The sequence below is a fragment of the Rhinoraja longicauda genome, chromosome 4 (assembly GCF_053455715.1).
Source record: "Rhinoraja longicauda isolate Sanriku21f chromosome 4, sRhiLon1.1, whole genome shotgun sequence".
Classification (NCBI taxonomy): Eukaryota; Metazoa; Chordata; class Chondrichthyes; order Rajiformes; family Arhynchobatidae; genus Rhinoraja; species Rhinoraja longicauda.
Window position 1 is genome coordinate 13,052,613 of NC_135956.1, and position 19,926 is coordinate 13,072,538.

The 19,926-nt window shown below is 44.3% G+C and overlaps 1 protein-coding gene across 5 annotated transcripts in view; it reads right to left on the bottom strand.

Moving 5' to 3' along the window:
- Window positions 1–252: 252 nt before the first annotated feature.
- The window catches only part of lrrc69 (leucine rich repeat containing 69), a 35,090-nt gene continuing 15,416 nt past the window's right edge, over window positions 253–19,926 (bottom strand). For 2 of the 5 annotated variants that reach the window (XM_078398500.1, XM_078398498.1), the window contains exons 6-8: window positions 14,002–14,103; window positions 3,538–3,711; window positions 253–2,408 (exon numbers count right to left, since the gene is read on the bottom strand). In XM_078398500.1, the coding sequence (XP_078254626.1) occupies window positions 2,298–2,408; window positions 3,538–3,711; window positions 14,002–14,103 (387 nt within the window). In that variant the 3' untranslated portion in view covers window positions 253–2,297. The remainder of the gene's footprint in view (window positions 2,409–3,537; window positions 3,712–14,001; window positions 14,104–19,926) is intronic. The other 3 variants (XM_078398499.1, XM_078398501.1, XM_078398502.1) reach the window with 3 other exon arrangements.

Here is a 19,926-nt window from a genome sequence, read left to right on the forward strand (position 1 = left end):
ATAAAAACCGCCTACCACTCTGTCCCTTGGTCACATTTCTGGAAATCCGATCACTTAGTTGTGCTTCTGCCTACAACCAAAAACTGAAGCAGGACGATCATGTAGTGAGAAGGTAGACACAAACTGCTGCAGTAACTCAGCAGGACAGGCAGCATCTCTGGAGAGAAGGAATGAGCGACGTTTTGGGTCGAGACCCTTCTTCAGACTGAAAAAACGTCACCCATTCCTTTTCTCCAGAGATGCTGCCTGGCCCACTGAGTTACTCCAGCATTTTGTGTTTATCTTCAGTTTAAACCAAAATCTGCAGTTCCTTCCTACTCATGTAGAGAGAGTTGGCATATGATGAAAGAATGGATCGACGGGCTTATATTCACTGGAATTTAGATGAGAGGGGATGTTATAGAAACATATACAATTCTTAAGGGATTAGACAGGCTAGTTGCAGGAAAAATGTTCCCGATGTTGGGGGAGTCCAAAACCAGGGGTCACAATTTAAGAATAAGGGGTAGGCCATGTAGGACTGAGATCATGAAAAACCTTTTCAGCCAGAGTTGTGAATCTATGGAAATCTCTGCCACAGAGGGCAGTGGAGGCCAATTTACTGGATGTATTCCAGAGAGAGTTAGATATAGCACTTGGGGCTAATGGAATCAAGGGATATGGGGAGAAAGCAGGAACGGTACTAATTCGGGATGATCAGCCAAGATTATATTGAATGGCGGTGCTGGCTCGAAGGGCCGAATGGCCTACTCCTGCACCTATATTCGATGACTGCTTTGAGTCAGTGGACGGGTCCATATTCAGGGATTCTGTAGCCAACCTGAATAAGTACACCACTGCCGAGACTGACTTCATCAGCAAATGCATAGAGGAGTGCGTGCCAACGAAGGCAATCCGAGAAATCCCCGAGTATCATTGTTGTTACCATAACTGATATCTAACTAAAACAAAATCTCCCTAAAATACCTCATTAGAAACTCTTTACTAATATTGAATTATTAATTTTGATCATTATTGGGAAGCCACGGTGGTGCTTCGGTAGAGTTGCTGCCATACGGGTTAAATCCTGACTTCTGCTGCTGTCTCTACAGAGTTTCTACGTTCTCCCCATGACCACGTGGGTTTTCTCTGGGTGCTCCAGTTTCTTCCAAAAGACGTACAGGTGTGTAGGTTAATTGGCTTGTGTAAATTATCCCGAATGTGTAGGATGGAACAAGTATTCGGGGATCGCTGGTCGGCACGGACTCAGTGAACTGAAGGGCCTGTCACTACGCTGTATCTCGAAACTAAACTGAACTAAGTCCAAACGATGCATCAGCTTTCAGGAGCAAGACAGCATTATGGCTGCCCTAGAAGGACACAAAGTGCTGGAGTAACTCAGCAGGTCAGTCAGCATCTATGAAGAACATGGATAGGTGATACTTCGGGTCAGGACCCTTCTTCAGACCCTGACTGAAGGCACAAGAATGAACGCTGTCCTTCATTTCCAACATATAAGGCAAGCAATATGGGATTTTTTTCCCCAAAAAAATTAGGTTCAAGGTGAGGGGTAAAAGATTTAACAGGAATCTGAGGGGTAACTTTTTCCACACAAAGGGTGGTGGGTGTATGGAATGAGCTATCAGAGAGAGTAATTGAGGCAGGGACTATTGTATCGTTTAATTAAAAGTTAGACAGGTACATGGGTAGGACAGGTTTACAGGGGTATGGGCCAAACGCAGTGTAGAATGGGACATCGCTCCCCCTTCCTAGTTCTCCGACCAGTCTGACTGTCCGCTTGATTAAATGTTATCTCTGTTTGCTTCGTTGTCACCTTCTCCTGGCTAACAATGATCTATTCCACATTTTCCTGGACCCGCATCTCTTTTGATATCTCGTTCTCACACCTTACACTTCCTTATCTCTTTAGTCTCCTTCTCCCCTGACTCTCAGTCTGAAGATGGGTCTCGACCCGAAACGTCACCCATTCCTTCTATCCAGAGATGCTGCCTGTCCCGCTGAGTTACTCCAGCATTTTGTGTACGTCTTTGAAACAGCCTGTTTGCCATTTGGGTATCTGATGAATACGTAAGAACCACCTGGGCTTCATCTTTGTGAACTTTCCCTTGTTATTATTTAGAATCATGATCTTAATTGTATTTAATCAACAATTTCACAACTACAAAATTGTTTTTCATCGTTGTGTTGCAAGTAGGAATTACATTCTTCCATTGTCACTACATACTGTATGACAATTAAACACTCTGGAACTCTCTTGAACTCTCTCTCTTCGCTTCATTAATAGTCATTATCCAGTATTATGTTGTTGCTATCCCATAGTAGTGATGGCCTGGTTCATTGAAACAACTATATGAGCAAAGGAAGGCTCGGACCGGGATAACACGAGCGGAACTGGTCATTCTAATTTTCTGAAAGAGCAGAAAAACACAAATATGAATAAATATATTATAGAACTCAGTTACGGACAATGTGAAAACAAGAACTGATCATCCCAATTTGCCAAAAACTCAACAGTACACAAATCGCAAAACAAACCTGGGCCCCCCACTTGCACTCCCACTATTTTACCCATCAAACCTCCCCCCCCACCCCCCCCGCGACATATCTCCATCTGGCTTCACAAGCCGCAACTCTTCAAAAACCTGTCTCGTGCCTTTTGTTCTTATCTCTGGCATTTCACAAGTTGACAAGTTGTAGGGGGAGAAAATAGGCCATTTGGCACATCGAGTCTACTCCACCATTCAATCTCTGCCTCATAATCCCATTTTCCTGCTCGTAACCCTTGACACCCGTTCTAATCAGGAATTTGTCTATCCCTGCCTTAAAAATATCCATTGACTTGGCCTCCACAGTCCTCTGTGACAATGAGTTCCACAGATTAACTCGAAGTTCCTCCTCACCTCCTTTAATTCTGAGCCTATGACCTCTGGCCCTAGATTCTGTCACCAGTGGAAACATCCTTTCCACATCCACTCTATCTATGCCTTTCATTATCCTGGAAGTTTCAATGAGGTCCCTCTCAACCTTCTAAACTCCAGCGAGTACAGGCCCAGTGCTGTCAAACGTTCAACAAATGCTAACCCACTCATTCCTGGGATCAGTGTTGTAAACCTCCTCTGGACCCTCTCCAGAGCCAGCACATCCTTCCTCAGATATGGGGCCCAAATTTACTCACAGTGCTCCAAATGCGGCCTGACCAGCGCCTTATAGAGCCTCAGCATTACATCTCTGTTTTTGTATTCCAGTCCTCTCGATATAAATGCTAGCATTGAATTTGCCTTCCTAACTACCGATTCAACTTGCAAATTAACTTTTTGGGAGACCTGCACCAGCACTGTTTGTTCCAACCATCTGGCTGTCAAAAACTACCTCCCTTCCCCCTCTTCCCCACCCCCTCACTTGTGTCGACTTATTGCCTGCCATGCTTTGTCCTCCCTCTCCCCGTTTCCAGCTTTCTTCTCCTCCCTAACAATCAGTCTGAGTTATTTCAACCAAGACACATCTATTTCCATTAATGTTTGACACAAAACATTTTACCCGTGTTAGATCAACAAACGTCACACATTCAAGCCATGTGTTGAGAAAACTTTTTCCACATACAGCACACTTGCTCGCATTTTCCAATATCTTTTTCACTTCCGAGTAATGTTTAAAAATGGAATTGATTGTATTACTCGTCATCTCATCCATGATATATCTTGCTGTAATCTCCTTCGACGAAGAAAGAGAACATGCAATTAGGGGAGCGATGATGGAATAACATAAGTGACTAATAATGTGTGTTTGAATCCGGCTCCTTCTTTATAGGCGATGACAATCCCGTGAAATCACTTTTGATATGCCGCAACACATAGAGAGAGAAAATGGGCTCCTCAGAAACCAATGTGGTCATCTATGTGTGGAGCAGTAGGAGATCCATTGATCTTATAGAGGCGTACAAAATCGTGAGAGGAATAGATCGGGTAGACGCACAGAGTCTCTTGCCCAGAGTTGAGGAATCGAGAACCAGAGGACATAGGTTTAAGGTGAGGCGGGAAAGATTTAATAGGAACCTGAGGGGTAACTTTTTCACGCAAAGGGTGGTGGGTGTATGGAACAAGCTGTTGAGGAGGTAGTTGAGGCAGGTACTATCGCAACATTTAAGAAACATTTAGACAGGTTTGGTAGGACAAATCAAAATAGGACGTACAGGGTAAATGGTAGGGAATTGAGGAATGCAGTGGAACAGAGGGATCTGGGAATAACTGTGCATTGTTCCCTGAAGGTGGAATCTCATGTGGATAGGGTGGTGAAGAAGGCGTTTGGTATGCTTGCCTTTATAAATCAGAGCATCGAGTATAGAAGTTGGGATGTAATGTTGAAATTGTACAGGGCATTGGTGAGGCCAAATCTGGAGTATGGTGTGCAGTTCTGGTCGCCAAATTATAGGAAGGATGTCGACAAAATGGAGAGGGTACAGAGGAGATTTACTAGAATGTTGCCTGGGTTTCAGCACTTAGGCTACAGAGACAGGTTGAACAGGTTGGGTCTTTATTCTTTGGAGCGTAGAAGGTTGAGGGGGGACTTGATAGAGGTTTTAAAATTTTTGAGAGGGACGGACAGAGTTGACGTGGGTAGGCTTTTCCCTTTGAGAGTGGGGAAGATTCCAACAAGGGGACATAGCTTCAGAATTGAGGGACAAAGGTTTAGGGGTAACATGAGGGGGAACTTCTTTACTCAGAGGGTTGTGGCTGTATGGAATGGGCTTCCGGTGGAAGTGGTGGAGGCTGGCTCGATTTTATTATTTAAGAGTAAATTGGATAGGTATATGGATAGGAGGGGATTGGAGGGTTATGGTCTGAGTGCAGGTAGATGAGACTAGGTCAGGGAGAATGGTCGGCGTGGACTGGTAGGGCCGGACAGGCCTGTTTCCATGCTGTAGTTGTTATATGTTATATATGTTGTTATAGAGGGATATGGGCCAAACGCAGGCAGGTGGGACTAGTGTACATGGGACATGATGGCCGGTGTAGGCAAGTTGGGCTGAAGGGCCTGTTTCCACACTGTAAGACTCTATCACTCTATCCACAATGAATACAACTCCTCTGTTTTAACCTTAGAAAATTAAATAAACAGCAGGAAACTTGGGAAAGTTAATGGTGATGCCTTGAGGACAGTCCGTAGTACACTCGAGGTGGTGTTGGATGCCCTAAAACATATGAAGGTGGATGCAGGGTGGCACGGTGACTCAGCGGTAGAGTTGCTGCCATGCAGTGCTTGCAGCGCCAGACACCCGGGTTCGATCTCGACTACGGGTGCTGTCTTAACGGAGTTTGTACGTTCTCCCCGTGACCGCGTGGCTTGGGTTTGTATACTCGGTATAAGTGTAAATTGTCCCGAGTGTGTGTAGGCTTATGTTAATGTGTGGGAATCGCTGGTCGGTGCGGACCCGGAGGGCCGAAAGGCCTATTTGTGTGCTGTATCTCTAAACTAAAATAAGCTAAATTAAATCTCCAGGGACTTCTCTGTTGAAAGATCACTGGCCTGAAAAAATCAGCAAAGATGCTGCCTGATCAGCTGAACATTTGCAACATTTTCTAGGTTTATTCCTTATCAATTGTGGTACTTTGGAGCCACCTTTGTTGATTAGCTTGCTAGTATTCGCTTTCATATTTGATCCAACAAAATCACTTCAGAATCAATTATCCTCTTTTATTTGATGTAATCAACAGACGTAATCAGTTTTAATGGAGTTTTTGGATTGAAATGATTGATGACATTTTGAAACAACAGTGCTTCATACACTTATCTCCGAAGAACCAATTTAGCACCTTATCCACTCTATTCTTATGCCCCTTCACTCAGAAGCCTGACATAATGTGGCCAGCTGTTTTCTATCTTTCATATAATTTATTATTAATTTTTAAGGACGGCACAGTGATCCAGCGGTAGAGTTGCTGCCTTACAGCGCCAGAGACCCAGATTCGAACCTGACTATGGGTGCTGTCTGTACGGAGTTTGCACGTTCTCCCTGTGACTGCATAGGTTTTCTCCGGGTGCTCCGGCTTCCACCCGCACTCCAAAGACATGTAGGTTTGTGGGTTAATTGGCTTCTGTAAATTGTTCCTAGTGTGTAAGCTAGAACTAGTGTTCAGGGATCGCAGGTTTAATTTAGAGATACAGTGCGGAAACAGGCCCATTCGGCCCACCGGGTCCGCGCCGACCAGCGATCCCCGCACATTAACACTATCCTCTATCCACAAGGGACAATTTTTACATTTACCAAGCCAATTAACCTACAAACCTCTGAGGTCTGTGCGGACACGGTGGGCCGAAGGGCCTATTTGCACGCGGTATCTCTAAACTAAACTTAAGCTATGCCATGAAAACCTAACGCATTGAGCTGACTTTTCCGCAGAATCGGTGACTGTTTTATAGCTTCAATTCCACATGAAGCTAGTGTCGTTTAGTTCATAAGTTCTTGGAGCAGTATTAGGCCATTCAGCCTATCAAGTCATTCATTCATGGCTGATCTATCTTTCCCTCTCAATCCTATTCTCCTGCCTTTGCTTCACAACCCCTGCCACCCGTACTAATCAAGAATCAGTCAATCTCCGCCTTAAAAACATCCTTACAAATAGTACACTGTCATTGTGCAATACCAGTAAAGATTTGAACAATTATTTGGGGGGAAAGAGCGGGGGGGGGAAAGTGAGAATACCAACTTCCTAAAAATAAACACTTTCTTCCCAGCACCACCCCTAACCCAAAGAGTATTAAATATAGTAGGAAATTTAGCAAATGTGTGTTTTTGTTTTTTTAAAGGCAAGCCTCTTGCAGAGAATTTTTGTCTGGATGTAATTTAAGCTAATCACCAGGGGGGTGAAATGTCCAGAACATATGCAGTAGAAAAACATGTTTTTCCTACAATTTCAAGGCTTGCATTTATTTGAATATCTCTCTTGTCTCTTTCCCTTAGGTGCTAGTTTCCATTTCTCTGTTTCAAATTAGTGATTTGTAATAATGCCTCAAATATGTTCCCAGCTCGCCAAACTTGCAAGGCCAGGATACGTATGCTCAGCACGGATAGGCAACGTTTCGGGTCAGAACCTTTCTTCAGGCTGATTGCAGTCGGGTATGTGCCCAATCTATAAGGCCATCTAAAATTCTTTTCAATGCCACTTCTGTCAACAAGCTGTGTGTTCCCCTCTAACTAATGAAGGGTGGCACGGTGGCGCAGCGGTAGAATTGCTGCCTTACAGTGCCAGGGGCCGGGCTTCCATCCTGACTATGGGTGCTGTCCGTATGGTCTTTGTACATTCTTCCCCGTGACTGTGTGGGGGATTTCTCCAGGGAGCTCCGGTTTCCTCCCACATTCCAAAGACGTGCAGGTTTGTAGGTTAATTGGCTGCGGTGAAAATTGTATATTGTCAATAATGTGTAGGATAGTGTTAGTGTACAGGGATCGCTGGGCGGCACAGGCTAAGTGGGCCCAAGGGCCTGTTTCCGCGTTGTATCTCTAAACTAAACTAAAAAAGGTGAGTGGGGTTTGATTGGTAAAGGCCAGAAATGAAATAAACAGAAGGTTAGGAGATAAAGAGGGGTGAAATGTGAAGCCAGATGAGGATGGGGGGGGGGGGAGGGTAAAGGGGGTGGGATAGTTTGTGAGAAATGGATGCACATCCAGATGTGGCTCGGGGGAGAGAGGGAGGAAAAAAAGTAAGGTGGGGGGGGGGTTAGGAGGGTGGTGTTGGTTAGTTATTTATCTAAAATTGGAGAATTCTATATTCATACCAGTGGGTTGTAATCTAAGTAGAACCCGAGGTTCTATTCCTCCAGTTCGCGTGTGGCCAAAACCAATCCTCTTCCATTGTCAGAGTGAGGCCACACGAAACTGGAGGAACAGCACCTCATATTCCACATGGGTAGCTTACAACCTAACGGTATGCACATTAAATTCTCCACTTTTAGCTAATTAACCTGCTTCTTTGGTCCATCCCCTGCCCCTGCCCCGCTACCTTCCCTGTAATTCACCTGGACTTGTTTCTCCCCTTCCCCCATCCACTTCTACCTATATTCCTTTCTCTAGCCGTACAATTCGCTGGAGAATCTTCTATCTTTATCTTTCACCTTTTGTCTTTTTATCTCTGGCCTTTATCCAACCATCTGGCTATCAAAAAAAAACCCTCGCCTGTTTCCACGTCAGCCTGAAGAAGGGTCTCGACCCGAAACGTCACCCATTCCTTCTCTCCAGAGATACTGCCTGACCCGCTGAGTTACTCCAGCATTTTGTGTCCGTGTCACTCGCCAGGCTTTGTCCCCCTTCTCATCTCTTCCAACTTTCTCTCTCCTCCAACCCACCACAATCAGTCTGAAGAATCCTCACCTATCCTCACCTATCCATGGGCCGATCCTCACCTATCCATGTTCTCCATAGGTGCTGCCTGACCTGCTGAGTTGCTCTGGCACATCACTTTATTTATATTTTCCATCTCACATAATTTCTTACATCCCAACTGGGCAGCTTACAACTCAACAGTATGAATATTGGCTTCTCTAATTTCAAGTAGACCTTGCATTCTCTCTCTCTCCATCCGTCCCCCACCCTCGTCGTCTTGCTAGTTTCACCGTTTGTATCCCTTAATTATCACCACTTCTGCAGCCAACAATGGACCATTGTGGGCTCCACCTTTCTTGAGTCATCTGACTTGTTCCTTACCTTTTCATATCTCTAGTATCCCTCCCCCCTGACTCTCAGCCTGAAGAAGGGTCTCGACCCAAAACATCGTCCATTCCTTTTCTCCAGAGATATTGCCTGACCCACTGGGTTACTCAAGCATTTTCTGTCCATCCTTACATAATCAAGTTGCTAGGAATAGAGGGTCTGAGCTATTGGTAGAGGTTGAGTAGGATGGGATTCTATTCCTTGGAGCGCAGGAGGATGAGTGGTGATCTTATAGAGGTGTATAAAATCATGAGAGGAATAGATCGGGTGGATGCAGAATCGAGGACAAGAGGACATAAGTTTAAGGTGAAGGGGAAAAGATTTAATAGGAATCTGATGGGTAACTATTTCATACAAAAGGTGGTGGGTGTATGGAACAAGCTGCGAGAGGAGGTAGTTGAGTTAGGGACTATCCCAATATTTAAGAAACAGTTAGACAGGTACTTGGATAGGACAGGTTTGGAGGGATATGGGTCAAACGCAGGCAGGTGGGACTAATGTAGCTGGAACATGTTGGCCAGTATGGGCAAGTTGGGCCGAAGGACCTGTTTCCACACTGTACGACTCTATGACTCAATTACTCTAATCTTTTGTTGTAATCAAAGACTCAGATATTAAAGTAGGATATAAATGGTTTGGAATCCCACTTCAGTTATACAAATCTTTTGTTGTATGTGTTGCTGTATGTTAGCCAAAGTGGTTCGTAGAGTGCAGAATGTCTACACTTGGGTTGCTGAATCCAAGTACTACGTTTTAGCAACTCCTGAAAAACTAGCCAAGGAACTGAACGCCAGATTACAGGAAATTTAATTGATTTGTGGCAGGAATTGAACGAAAGTATTCTGCAAAGAGCACAATGAAAGTTATTAAGAGTGTTACATCACTCGGTTATGAAAAGCAAATGTAAGACATCTGGATTGAATGATGAAATTTAAATTAATGGTAGAGGATATTAACAGCACTATATCATATACAAAATCATAAGAGGAATAGATCGGGTAGACGCACAGAGTCTCTTGCCCAGAGTCGGGGAATCGAGGACCAGAGGACATAGTTTTAAGGGGAGGGGGGAAAGATTTAAGAGGAACCTGCAGGGTGACTTTTTCATGCAAAGGGTCAAGTTAAGTCAAGTCAATTTTATTTGTATAGCACATTTAAAAACAACCCACGTTGACCAAAGTGCTGCACATCTGATTAGGAAAAAAAAAAAAGAGTGGTGCGTGTATGGGACAAGCTGCCGGAGGAGGTAGTTGAGGCAGATATTATCACAACATTTAAGAAACATTTAGACAAGTACATGGATAGGACAAATTTCATGTCATAAATTGTGATTTTATTTTCAGCATTAAAATCTTCATCATTTTGAAATACTAATTTTAATACTGTTTTAGACACACCAGAAACCAAATACCTACTTGAAGTGTTTGGTATTCAATAATGTTAATCGTCAAAACATTTTATCACAGAATATTTTACAAACAAACATATCAGTCAGCAGTAGTAAGGAGAAGGGACTGGTTATGACGGTTTTTAACTCTTTGTCAGACAAATAAGATAGCCTGCTTGTTAGTTTTAGTCTTAGTTTTAGAGATACAGCGTGGAAACAGGCCCTTTGGCCCACCGAGTCTGAAAACGACCAGCGATCCCCCACACATTAACACTATCCTTGGATGGGCTTGTATTCACTGGAGTTTAGAAGGATGAGAGGGGATCTTATAGAAACATATAAAATTATAAAAGGACTGGACAAGCTAGATGCAGGAAAAATGTTCCCAATGTTGGGCGAGTCCAGAACCAGGGTCCACAGTCTTAGAATAAAGGGGAGGCCATTTAAAACTGAGGTGAGAAAAATCTTTTTCACCCAGAGAGTTGTGAATTTGTGGAATTCTCTGCCACAGAGGACAGTGGAAGCCAAATCACTGGATGGATTTAAGAGAGAGTTAGATGGAGCTCTAGGGGCTAGTGGAATCAAGGGATAGAGGGGGGATCTTATTGAAACATATAAGATAATTAGGGGATTGGACACATTAGAGGCAGGAAACATGTTCCCAATGTTGGGGGAGTCCAGAACAAGGGGCCACAGTTTAAGAATAAGGGGTAGGCCATTTGGAACGGAGATGAGGAAGAACTTTTTCAGTCAGAGAGTGGTGAGGGTGTGGAATTCTCTGCCTCAGAAGGCAGTGGAGGCCAGTTCGTTGGATGCTTTCAAGAGAGAGCTGGATAGAGCTCTTAAGGATAGCGGAGTGAGGGGGTATGGGGAGAAGGCAGGAACGGGGTACTGATTGAGAGTGATCAGCCATGATCGCATTGAATGGCGGTGCTGGCTCGAGGGGTCAATGGCCTACTCCTGCACCTATTGTCTATTGATATGGGGAGAAGGCAGGCACGGGTTATTGATTGGGGACGATCAGCCATGATCACAATGAATGGCGGTGCTGGCTTGAAGGGCCGAATGGCCTCCTCCTGCACCTATTTTCTATGTTTCCATGTTTCTATCCCACACACACTAAGGAAAATTTACATTTATACTAAGCCAATTAACCTACAAACCTGAACGTCTTGGGAGAAAACTGAAGCTCTCGGAGAAAACCCACAAAGTCATGGAGAGAACGTACAAATTCCGTACAGACATATCATAAGATATTCTATGATAAAATGTTTTGACGATTAACATTATTGAATTCCAAACTCTTCAAGTAGCCCCGTAGTTGGGATCGAACCCGGGTCTCTGGCGCCGTAAGTACTGTAAGGCAGGAATTCTACTGCCGTGCCACAGTGCCGCCCCTGCTCTTTCTCAAATGTTTTCATCTGCTGTGTACTTCTCAAAGTTCATTTTTATTCTTATTTTTTAACTTTGTGCAAGCATTTGCTTTCAGTCACTTGCATGCCCATGACATCTTAATCTGAGTCCCAGCACAAGACATCACCTATCCATGTTCTCCAGAGATGCTGCCTGACCCACTGAGTTACTCCAGAAATCTAGTTTTGTTTACTTTAGTTTAGAGATACAGCACGGAAACAGGCCCTTCGGCCCACCGAGTTCACATCGACAAGACATCCCCGCACACTAGCACTATCCTGCATACTAGGGACAATTTTACATTTATAATGTAATCACAGGATGTTGGTAGTTTTTAACACTGAAGTTAATATAGTGCAGAGGGATAAGGTGGGTCAGCGGTTCTTTGGTTCTTTGGGTCTCTGCACTCTATAAGATCACGGCTGTAACACAATCCCAGTGTCCTTGAGCAAAACACAAAGTGCTGGAAGAACTCAGCGGGTCAGGCAGCATCCGTGGAGGGAAGGACAGGCAACGTTTCGGGTTGGGACCGTTCTTCAGTCCACAGATTCTGCCTGACCCGCTGAGTTTAGTTTAGTTTGTTTAGAGATACAATACGGAAACGGGCCATTCAGCCCACCGAGTCCACGCCAACCAGCGATCCCTGCACACAAAAACACTATCCTACACATTAGGGACAATTTTACATTTATACCAAGTCAAACAGCCCACAAACCTGTACATCTTTGGAGTGTGGGAGGAAACCGGAACTTCCGGAGAAAACCCGCGCAGGTCACAGCGAGAGCGAATAAACTCCGTACAGACACCACCTGTAGTCAGGAACGAAGCCGGGTCTCTGGCGCTGCAAGGCAGCAACTCTACCGCTGCGCCACCGTGCCGCCCTTTAGTTTAGAGATACAGCATTGAAACAGTCCCTTCAGCCCATCGAGTCCATGCCGACCATCAATCACCCCTTCACACTAGTTCTACATTATCCCACTTTCACATCCACTTCCTGCACACACTGGGGGGCAATTTACAGAGGTCAATCAACCTTCAAACCTGCACGTCTTTGGGATGTGGGAGGAAACCGGAAGATACCCACGCGGTCACAGGGAGAATGCGCAAACTGCACACAGACAGCAGTCGAGGGCAGGATCGAACCTGGGTCTCTGGCGCTGTGAGGCAGCAGCCCATGAAGCTATGCCACCGAGCTGCACCTCAACTTTGCGTCTTTTACTGTAAACCAGCGTCCGTAGTGCCTTGTGTCTCCATGAAATAACTTAATTCATTTTAAGACAGAAAATCATTTGGACTTGTGAAAATATTTCTGAAGTCTCTGCTGAAACTGTAATGCAGTACTATAATCAAACTGCATGTGTCATTCTTGAGAGTAAAGCAGATATTAAAGATTGGATAGAACTGTAAAAAATAAAGATTCGATTGAACTATATAATATATTTTCAGAAATGCTCCTCAAACAATAGTTCATAATCATTCACTCATCTAATACCACTAAAAATGGACCAGTTTTTTATCACTGTAAAAAGGATGTTATTTTGCAAAGTGACATGTAAAGCTGACCATTGGCTTTTCAGAGTCTTTCTTAAAAGATAAAATGTTTTAAGAAAGTTGAAGGATTTAAATGGCTACTTTATATACAGTATATATGACTGTATGACATTGTTATGGCTGTATGGCAAATGAGGTTCCTCGTATGTTGCAAAACATACTTGGCTAATAAAGTTTTTTATTGTGATTGTGATTATTGTGATTGTGACATATATATATGTGATATATATATATATATATATTTTAGCATGTTCAAGATACAAGTATATTAACTATCCTTGACTATCCTTGGGGCGGCACAGTGGCTCAGCGGTAGAGTTGCTGCCTTACAGCGCCGGAGACCTGAGTTTGATCCTGACTACGGGTGCTGTCTGTACTTTGTTTGCACTTTCTTCCCGTGACCATGTGGGTTTTCTCCGGGTGTTCCGGATTCCTCCCATACTCCAAAGATGTGCAGGTTTGTAGGTTAACTGGCTTCAGTAAAATTGTAAATAGTTCCTAGTGTGTAGGATAGTGCTAGTGTAGTGGGATAGTGACACTGCTCTTTGGCTGTGGTGGGATGGTTCAGTTGCCTGATAACAGCTGGGAAGAACCTGTCCCTGTATCTGGAGTTGTGTGTTTTCACATTTCTATACATTTTGGCTGATGGGAGAGGGGAGAAGAGGGTGTGGCCAGGGTGAGGTCGCTTGATTGTGCTGCTGGCTTTGCCGAGGCGACGTGAGGTGTAAATGGAGTCAATAGAAGTGAGGGTTGGATTGTTTGATAGTCTGGGCCTATCCTATTGATGTACCTGCTAAACGTTGCCATAGTACCTGGATAGTAATCTGGCAGAGCAAGTGAAGTGTCATTTTAGTGAGACAAATATCTTTATAATTGCATTCCAGCAGGTTACACAATAATGCTGAAAGGTAACCACATTATATCCTCATAGTATACAAACAATTACCTGAAGAGATAAAACTTCATATTCTTGTGTTGATGAAGTGAGTTCTTTTTCCAACAGTGGATTCTGCTCATAGTAAAGTTCATCCAATTTCAGCTCCAACAACTTGGGAATTAAAAGTACAAAATTAAGGAAACATTGTTGTTTACTACGATGAACGTTTTATTTGGTGATGGTACACATCAGTACGGCACCTCTAAAATGTTATAAACTAGATTTTTAAATGTTTAGAATTTTTAATGTTATAGAGTCATAGAGTCCTACAGCGTGGAAACAGGCCCTTCGGCCCAACTTGCCCACAATGACCAACATGTCCCATGTACACTAGTCCCACCTGCCTGCGTTTGGTCCATATCCGTCTAAACCTGTCCTATCCATGTACCTATCTAAATATTTCTTAAACGTTTTGATAGTATCTGCCTCAACTGCCCCCCCCCCCCCCCCCCTCAGTTCATCCCATGCACCCACCACCCGATTACCAAACAATTAATACAAATCAAATAATAAAACATGAATCAAATTAGGCAGCCAGGCCTTTGGCCAGTAATTTGTTGTAGACACCAACAACAAGGAACGATATCTTGTATCTTTACGTCAACTGGAAAAGCATTAGGGCAGCACAGTGGCACAGCGGTAGAGTTGCTGCCTTATAGCACTTGCAGCGCCGGAGACCCGGGTTCGATCCCGACTACGGGTGCCGCCTGCATGGAGTTTGTGCGTTCTCCCCGTGACCTGCGTGGGTTTTTGCAGAGATCTTCGGTTTCCACCCACACTCCAAAGACGTACAGGCATGTAGGTAAATTGGCTTGGTATAAGTGTAAATTGTCTCCAGTGTGTGTAGGATAGTGTTAATGTGCGGGGATCGCTGTCGGTGGGCCGATGGGTCTGTTTCCGTGCTGTATCTCTAAACTAAACTAGACGATGATTAGTATAAAAGGGAATGGAAGTAGAAACAACAAATAAACGGTATTAATTTTCAAAATATCTCACAAAATGTTTCTTTAGCCTTCAGTTTTTCTTTCTCAATACTGAATTGTTTATCATTTAAAGGCTAATTGGCTTGGTATAAATGTAAATTGTCCCTAGTGTGTGTAGGATAGTGTTAGTGTGCGGGGATCGCTGGTCGACGTGGACTCGGTGGGCAAAAGGGCCTGTTTCGTGCTGTATCGCTAAACTAAACTGAAAATCATCAGGAAGGCCCATTCTTGAATTGGGAGGATTGTTACAAAACATTTATGTTTTGTACATTAAAATGAAAGTGAACCGGGGATTAGAATGCTGAGGGACAAGTTTCAAGGATCTGTGTAAGTCCAAGGGAGGAGACAGATTGAAAAATGGGTATATTCTGCAGCCATTTTGCCTGAAGTAGGAGAAGCGGGAAGACGAGGAAAATGAGGAGAATAGCAGGAGGACAATCAAGGCAGATGATAGAGTGAAGGGGAGGAGGAGGTAAAGAACGCAGGGAATGGGGGTGAAGAAGTGAAGAGCTGCAGGAGAAATATGAGGACTGTGGGTGATAAGAGTCCATTTTGATGTGCTGAAAAATTGCAGTTAATTGACCTTCAATTTAGTTGATCCAATTTGGCATTATCATGTTCATTAGTTCACACGTTATGGAAGTAGAATTAGGCCATTCGGCCCATCAAATCAACTCTGCCATTCAATCATGGCTGATCGCTGCCTCATAATCCCATTTTCCTGGCCCCGTAACCCTTGACATCCGTTCTAATCAAGAATTTGTCTATCTCTGCCTTAAAAATATCCATTGACACTGCCTCCACAGCCCTCTGTGGCAATGAGTTCCACAGATTAACTACCCTCTGACTAAAGAGGTCAGAGACGAATGTGTCAGAGAAAGTGGTAGCCTGCGCCACATGAAAGAACTGGACAAAATTCCAACTTGGGCTAATAAGTGTATTTACATCCTATACATCGGCGAGACCAAACAAGACTGGATGATCGTGTGGGAATTGGAACGGGAATTAAAGTGCTTAGCAACCGGGAGATTAGGTAGATTTAGGCAGAATGAGCGGAGGTGTTCAGCGAAACAATCGCCGAGCCTGCGTTTGGTCTCGCCGATATATACGAGTCCACACCTAGAACAGTGGATACAGATGAGGTTGGAGGAGGTGCAAGTGAACCTCTGCCTCATCTGAAAAGACGGTCGGGGTCCTTGTACGGAGTCGACGGAGGAGGAGTAAGGACAGGTGTTGCATCCCCTGCGGTTGCAGGGGAAAGTACCTGGGGAGGGGGTGGTTTGGGTGGGATGAGAGGTGTTAACTTTATGAATCCCATTTAGAGAATTATACAGTTTTTATCCCTGTGCCTAAGGAATCTTTGGTTTGGAGTTAGTGCAGGCCAAATTAATTGGATACCTTCCTGGAATGAAGAAGATGTCCTTTGAAGAGCTGGACTAAGGAAGTCTGGTTTAAACTAATCGCACTTTAGAAGAACGAAAGGTGATTCCCCTTTAGGGCCTGTCCCACAGGCGTTTTTTTAGGCGACTACAGGCGACTAAGCTGTCGCCACACGGTCGCCGGGGTGTCGCCTGTACGGTCGTGAGTCGTCTCCAAAGAGTCGTAGCGTTTTTCTGGTCGCAGCTGGATTTTGAGATATTGAAACATTTTCAGCGACTGTTGGTTTGACGCCAATGATCGTAGCTTGAGTCACCTGACGTAAGTGCTGTCGTAGGTTGTCGCCAGGTTGTCGCCAGGTGACATAGGTTGTCGCCGGTGCTGACTTTGGTGAATTCCATTGGCGACTACCTACGTCAACCTACATCAACCGGCGTCAAAAGCAGAGACCAAAATGACGTGAATTGTCTTCAGTTGTCGCCGACAGGGTCGTAGCTTGTCGTAGCTTGTCGCGGGCAGACGTAGGTTGACTTCAGTTGTCGTAGATTGTCGCCTGTGTGGTCGTAGGTTGTCGTAGGTGCGGTCGTAGGTGGACGTCCTAAGTCGCAACGATTGGGTCGCCGGTTGTCGGTAGCTTGCCGTAACGTGACGTCGACTAGGTGGTAGGTTGTTGTAGCTTGTAGATATTGTCGTTGGGGGGGGTCCAGTTGCCGGTTTTTCGGCGACCTGCTACGACTATGACAATCGCCTAAGTGGGACAGGCCCTTAAACATAGAGGATGCTGAGCCAATTTGGCAGGATAGATGACGAGGCTGGTTCTAAAGGCTAGATTCTAGACAAGGTGATATAGATTCAGTTCAGCCATGTGCAAATGTTGTTACACTAAATGTTACAGATTGTTTTCACCCAGAGAGTGGTATGGAGGAAATGGAGCTGGGAGACAGGAGAGAAAGTGATTCTTTAACTATATTTGAAGAATATAATATTTGGCAACAAGAGTAAGACAGAGCAGAAGACAGTCGGAAAGGCTCCAGGAAAGATTGAGCATAATTAGTGAAGGGTCTCGATCTGAAACTAATCACTAATTAGTGAAGGGTCTCGATCTAGAAGCTAGGAACTGAGCTTACACCAAAGATAGACAAAAAATGTTGGAGTAACTCAGCGGGACAGTCAGCATCTCTGGAGAGAAGGAATGGGTCTCGTTTCAGGTCGAGACCCTTCCTCACACTCAAGAGGTGACGTTTCAGGTTGAGACCCTTCATCAGACTGAAGAAGGGTCTCGATCCAAAACGTCACCCATTCCTTCCCTCCAGAGATGCTGCCTGGCCCGCTGAGTTACTATAGTTTTTTGTGTCTACAAAATGAAATGGAAATTGGCTATGAGAAATTGAAAGGAAGCTTCAGGCAAAAGGATGCAAGCCAACAACAAAAGAAATGGAGCCGCGTTCCTGTAATGAGTCTGGATTCATGTTTATTTAAGATAGACACAAAATGCTGGAGTAACTCAGGCAGCATCTCTGGAGAGAAGGAATGGGTGACGTTTTGGATCGAGACCCTTCTTCAGTCTGATGAAGGGTCTCAACCTGAAACGTCACCTCTTGAGTGTGAGGAAGGGTCTCGACCTGAAACGTCACCCATTCCTTCTCTCCAGAGATGCTGTCTGTCACGCTGAGTTACTCCAACATTTTTTGTCTATCTTTGGTGTAAGCTCAGTTCCTAGCTTCTGACTCTCTCTCCTCCACCTTAACAACTGACTGAAACAGATCCAGAATGTGGTCTTGGGGCAAAATAACGCAGATATCTACAGTATATCTATATGAAACTATAATGGAAAACGCCGCACTTGCTCAGCAGCTCAGACACGGAGAGAAACAGTTGATATTTCATTGTAATTGGAAAGATGAGAAGAAGGCACGTATAAAAATAAGGGGTAGGCCATTTAGCACTGAGATGAGGAATAAATGTTTTCAGCCAAAGAGTTGTGAATCTGTGGAATTCTCTGCCACAGAAGGCAGTGGAGGCCAATTCACTGGATGTATTCAAGAGAGAGTTAGATTTAGCTCTTAGGGTTAAAGTAATCAAGGTGCTGGCTCGAAGGTCCGAATGGCCTACTTCTGCACCTATTTCTATGTTTCTATGTAACAAGGTTTGAACTAGACTCGTGTAAGTTCCTTCATATTTTATTTTTTCAATTATGCAGGTGCCAACCAACACTCAAGATTCTTGTGCATTTCCATCAGCTTTCAACTGTAAAAAATCCGATCAAAGAGTTTACCTGAATTCTCAAAACCTGACACAAACCACTCTTATCCCACTCTCTCTGGCTGATGGGTACTCATGCTCTATTATTCACATACCCCATCCAGCACAAAGAATAGCTGCCACAGAAGGCTGTGGAGGCCAAGTCAGTGGATGTATTTAATGCAGAGATAGATAGATTTTTGATTTGTACGGGTGTCAGAGGTTATGAGGAGAAGGCAGGAGAATGGGGTTAGGGGGGAGAGATAGATCAGCCATGCTTGAATGGCAGAGTAGACTTGATGGGCTGAATGGCCTAATTCTGCTCCTATGACTTATGGTGGCTCATTCTTCTCTGCCATGTTATGATTTAGGGCAAGGGGCTTGTGTGGGTGGATCGATGACTACATGAAAGTATGAGTAGGAAAATAACTGCAGATGCTGGTACAAATCGAAAGTACTGCAGATGCTGGTACAAATCAGCATCAGTCTAAAGAAGGGTCTCGGCCCAAAACGTCACCCATTCCCTCTCTCCTAGATGCTGCCTGACCTGCTGAGTTACTCCAGCATTTTGTGATACTAAGTATGAAGTTATAATGCTGTAACTACAGTGTGGGGAGAGGGTAAGTAAGAGACACACACTTAATCAAGCATAGGGCACAGTGGTAGAGTTGATGCCTTACAGCGCCAGAGACCCCTAGTGTAGATGGGACATGTTGGCCGGTATGGGTAAGTGGGCCAAAGGGCTTTTTCCACGCTGCATGACTCACTCCATGATTCTATATGTTTACCTCTGTGTTTGCAAATGTGATTTTATTTGCAGCATTAAAATCTTCATAATTCGTAGTACCAATTTTAATTTTGTTTTAGACACAACAGAAACCAAATACCTACTGGAAGAGCTTTGACACGTTTGGTATTGAACACTGTTGAGGTAGGTATTATGGCAATGCTTAAAAAGCATTTAGACAAGTATGGAGTAACTCAGCAGGTCAGGCAGCATCTCAGGAGAGAAGGAATGGGTGACGTTTCGGGTCGAGACTCTTCTTCGGGTCTCGACCCGAAACGTCACCCATTCCTTCTCTCCTGAGATGCTGCCTGACCCACTGAGTTACTCCAGCATTTTGTGAAATAAATACCTTCGATTTGTACCAGCATCCGCAGTTATTTTCTTACACTAGACAAATATGGGGATAGGGTGGGTTTAGAGGGATATGGGCCAAATGGGAGCAAGTGGGACCAGTGAGACTGGACATGTTGGTTGGCGTGGCTGAAGGGCCTGTTTCCACGCTGTACGACTATGACTAATTCTGTTTTTTATTCTCCCTTCTTTGGT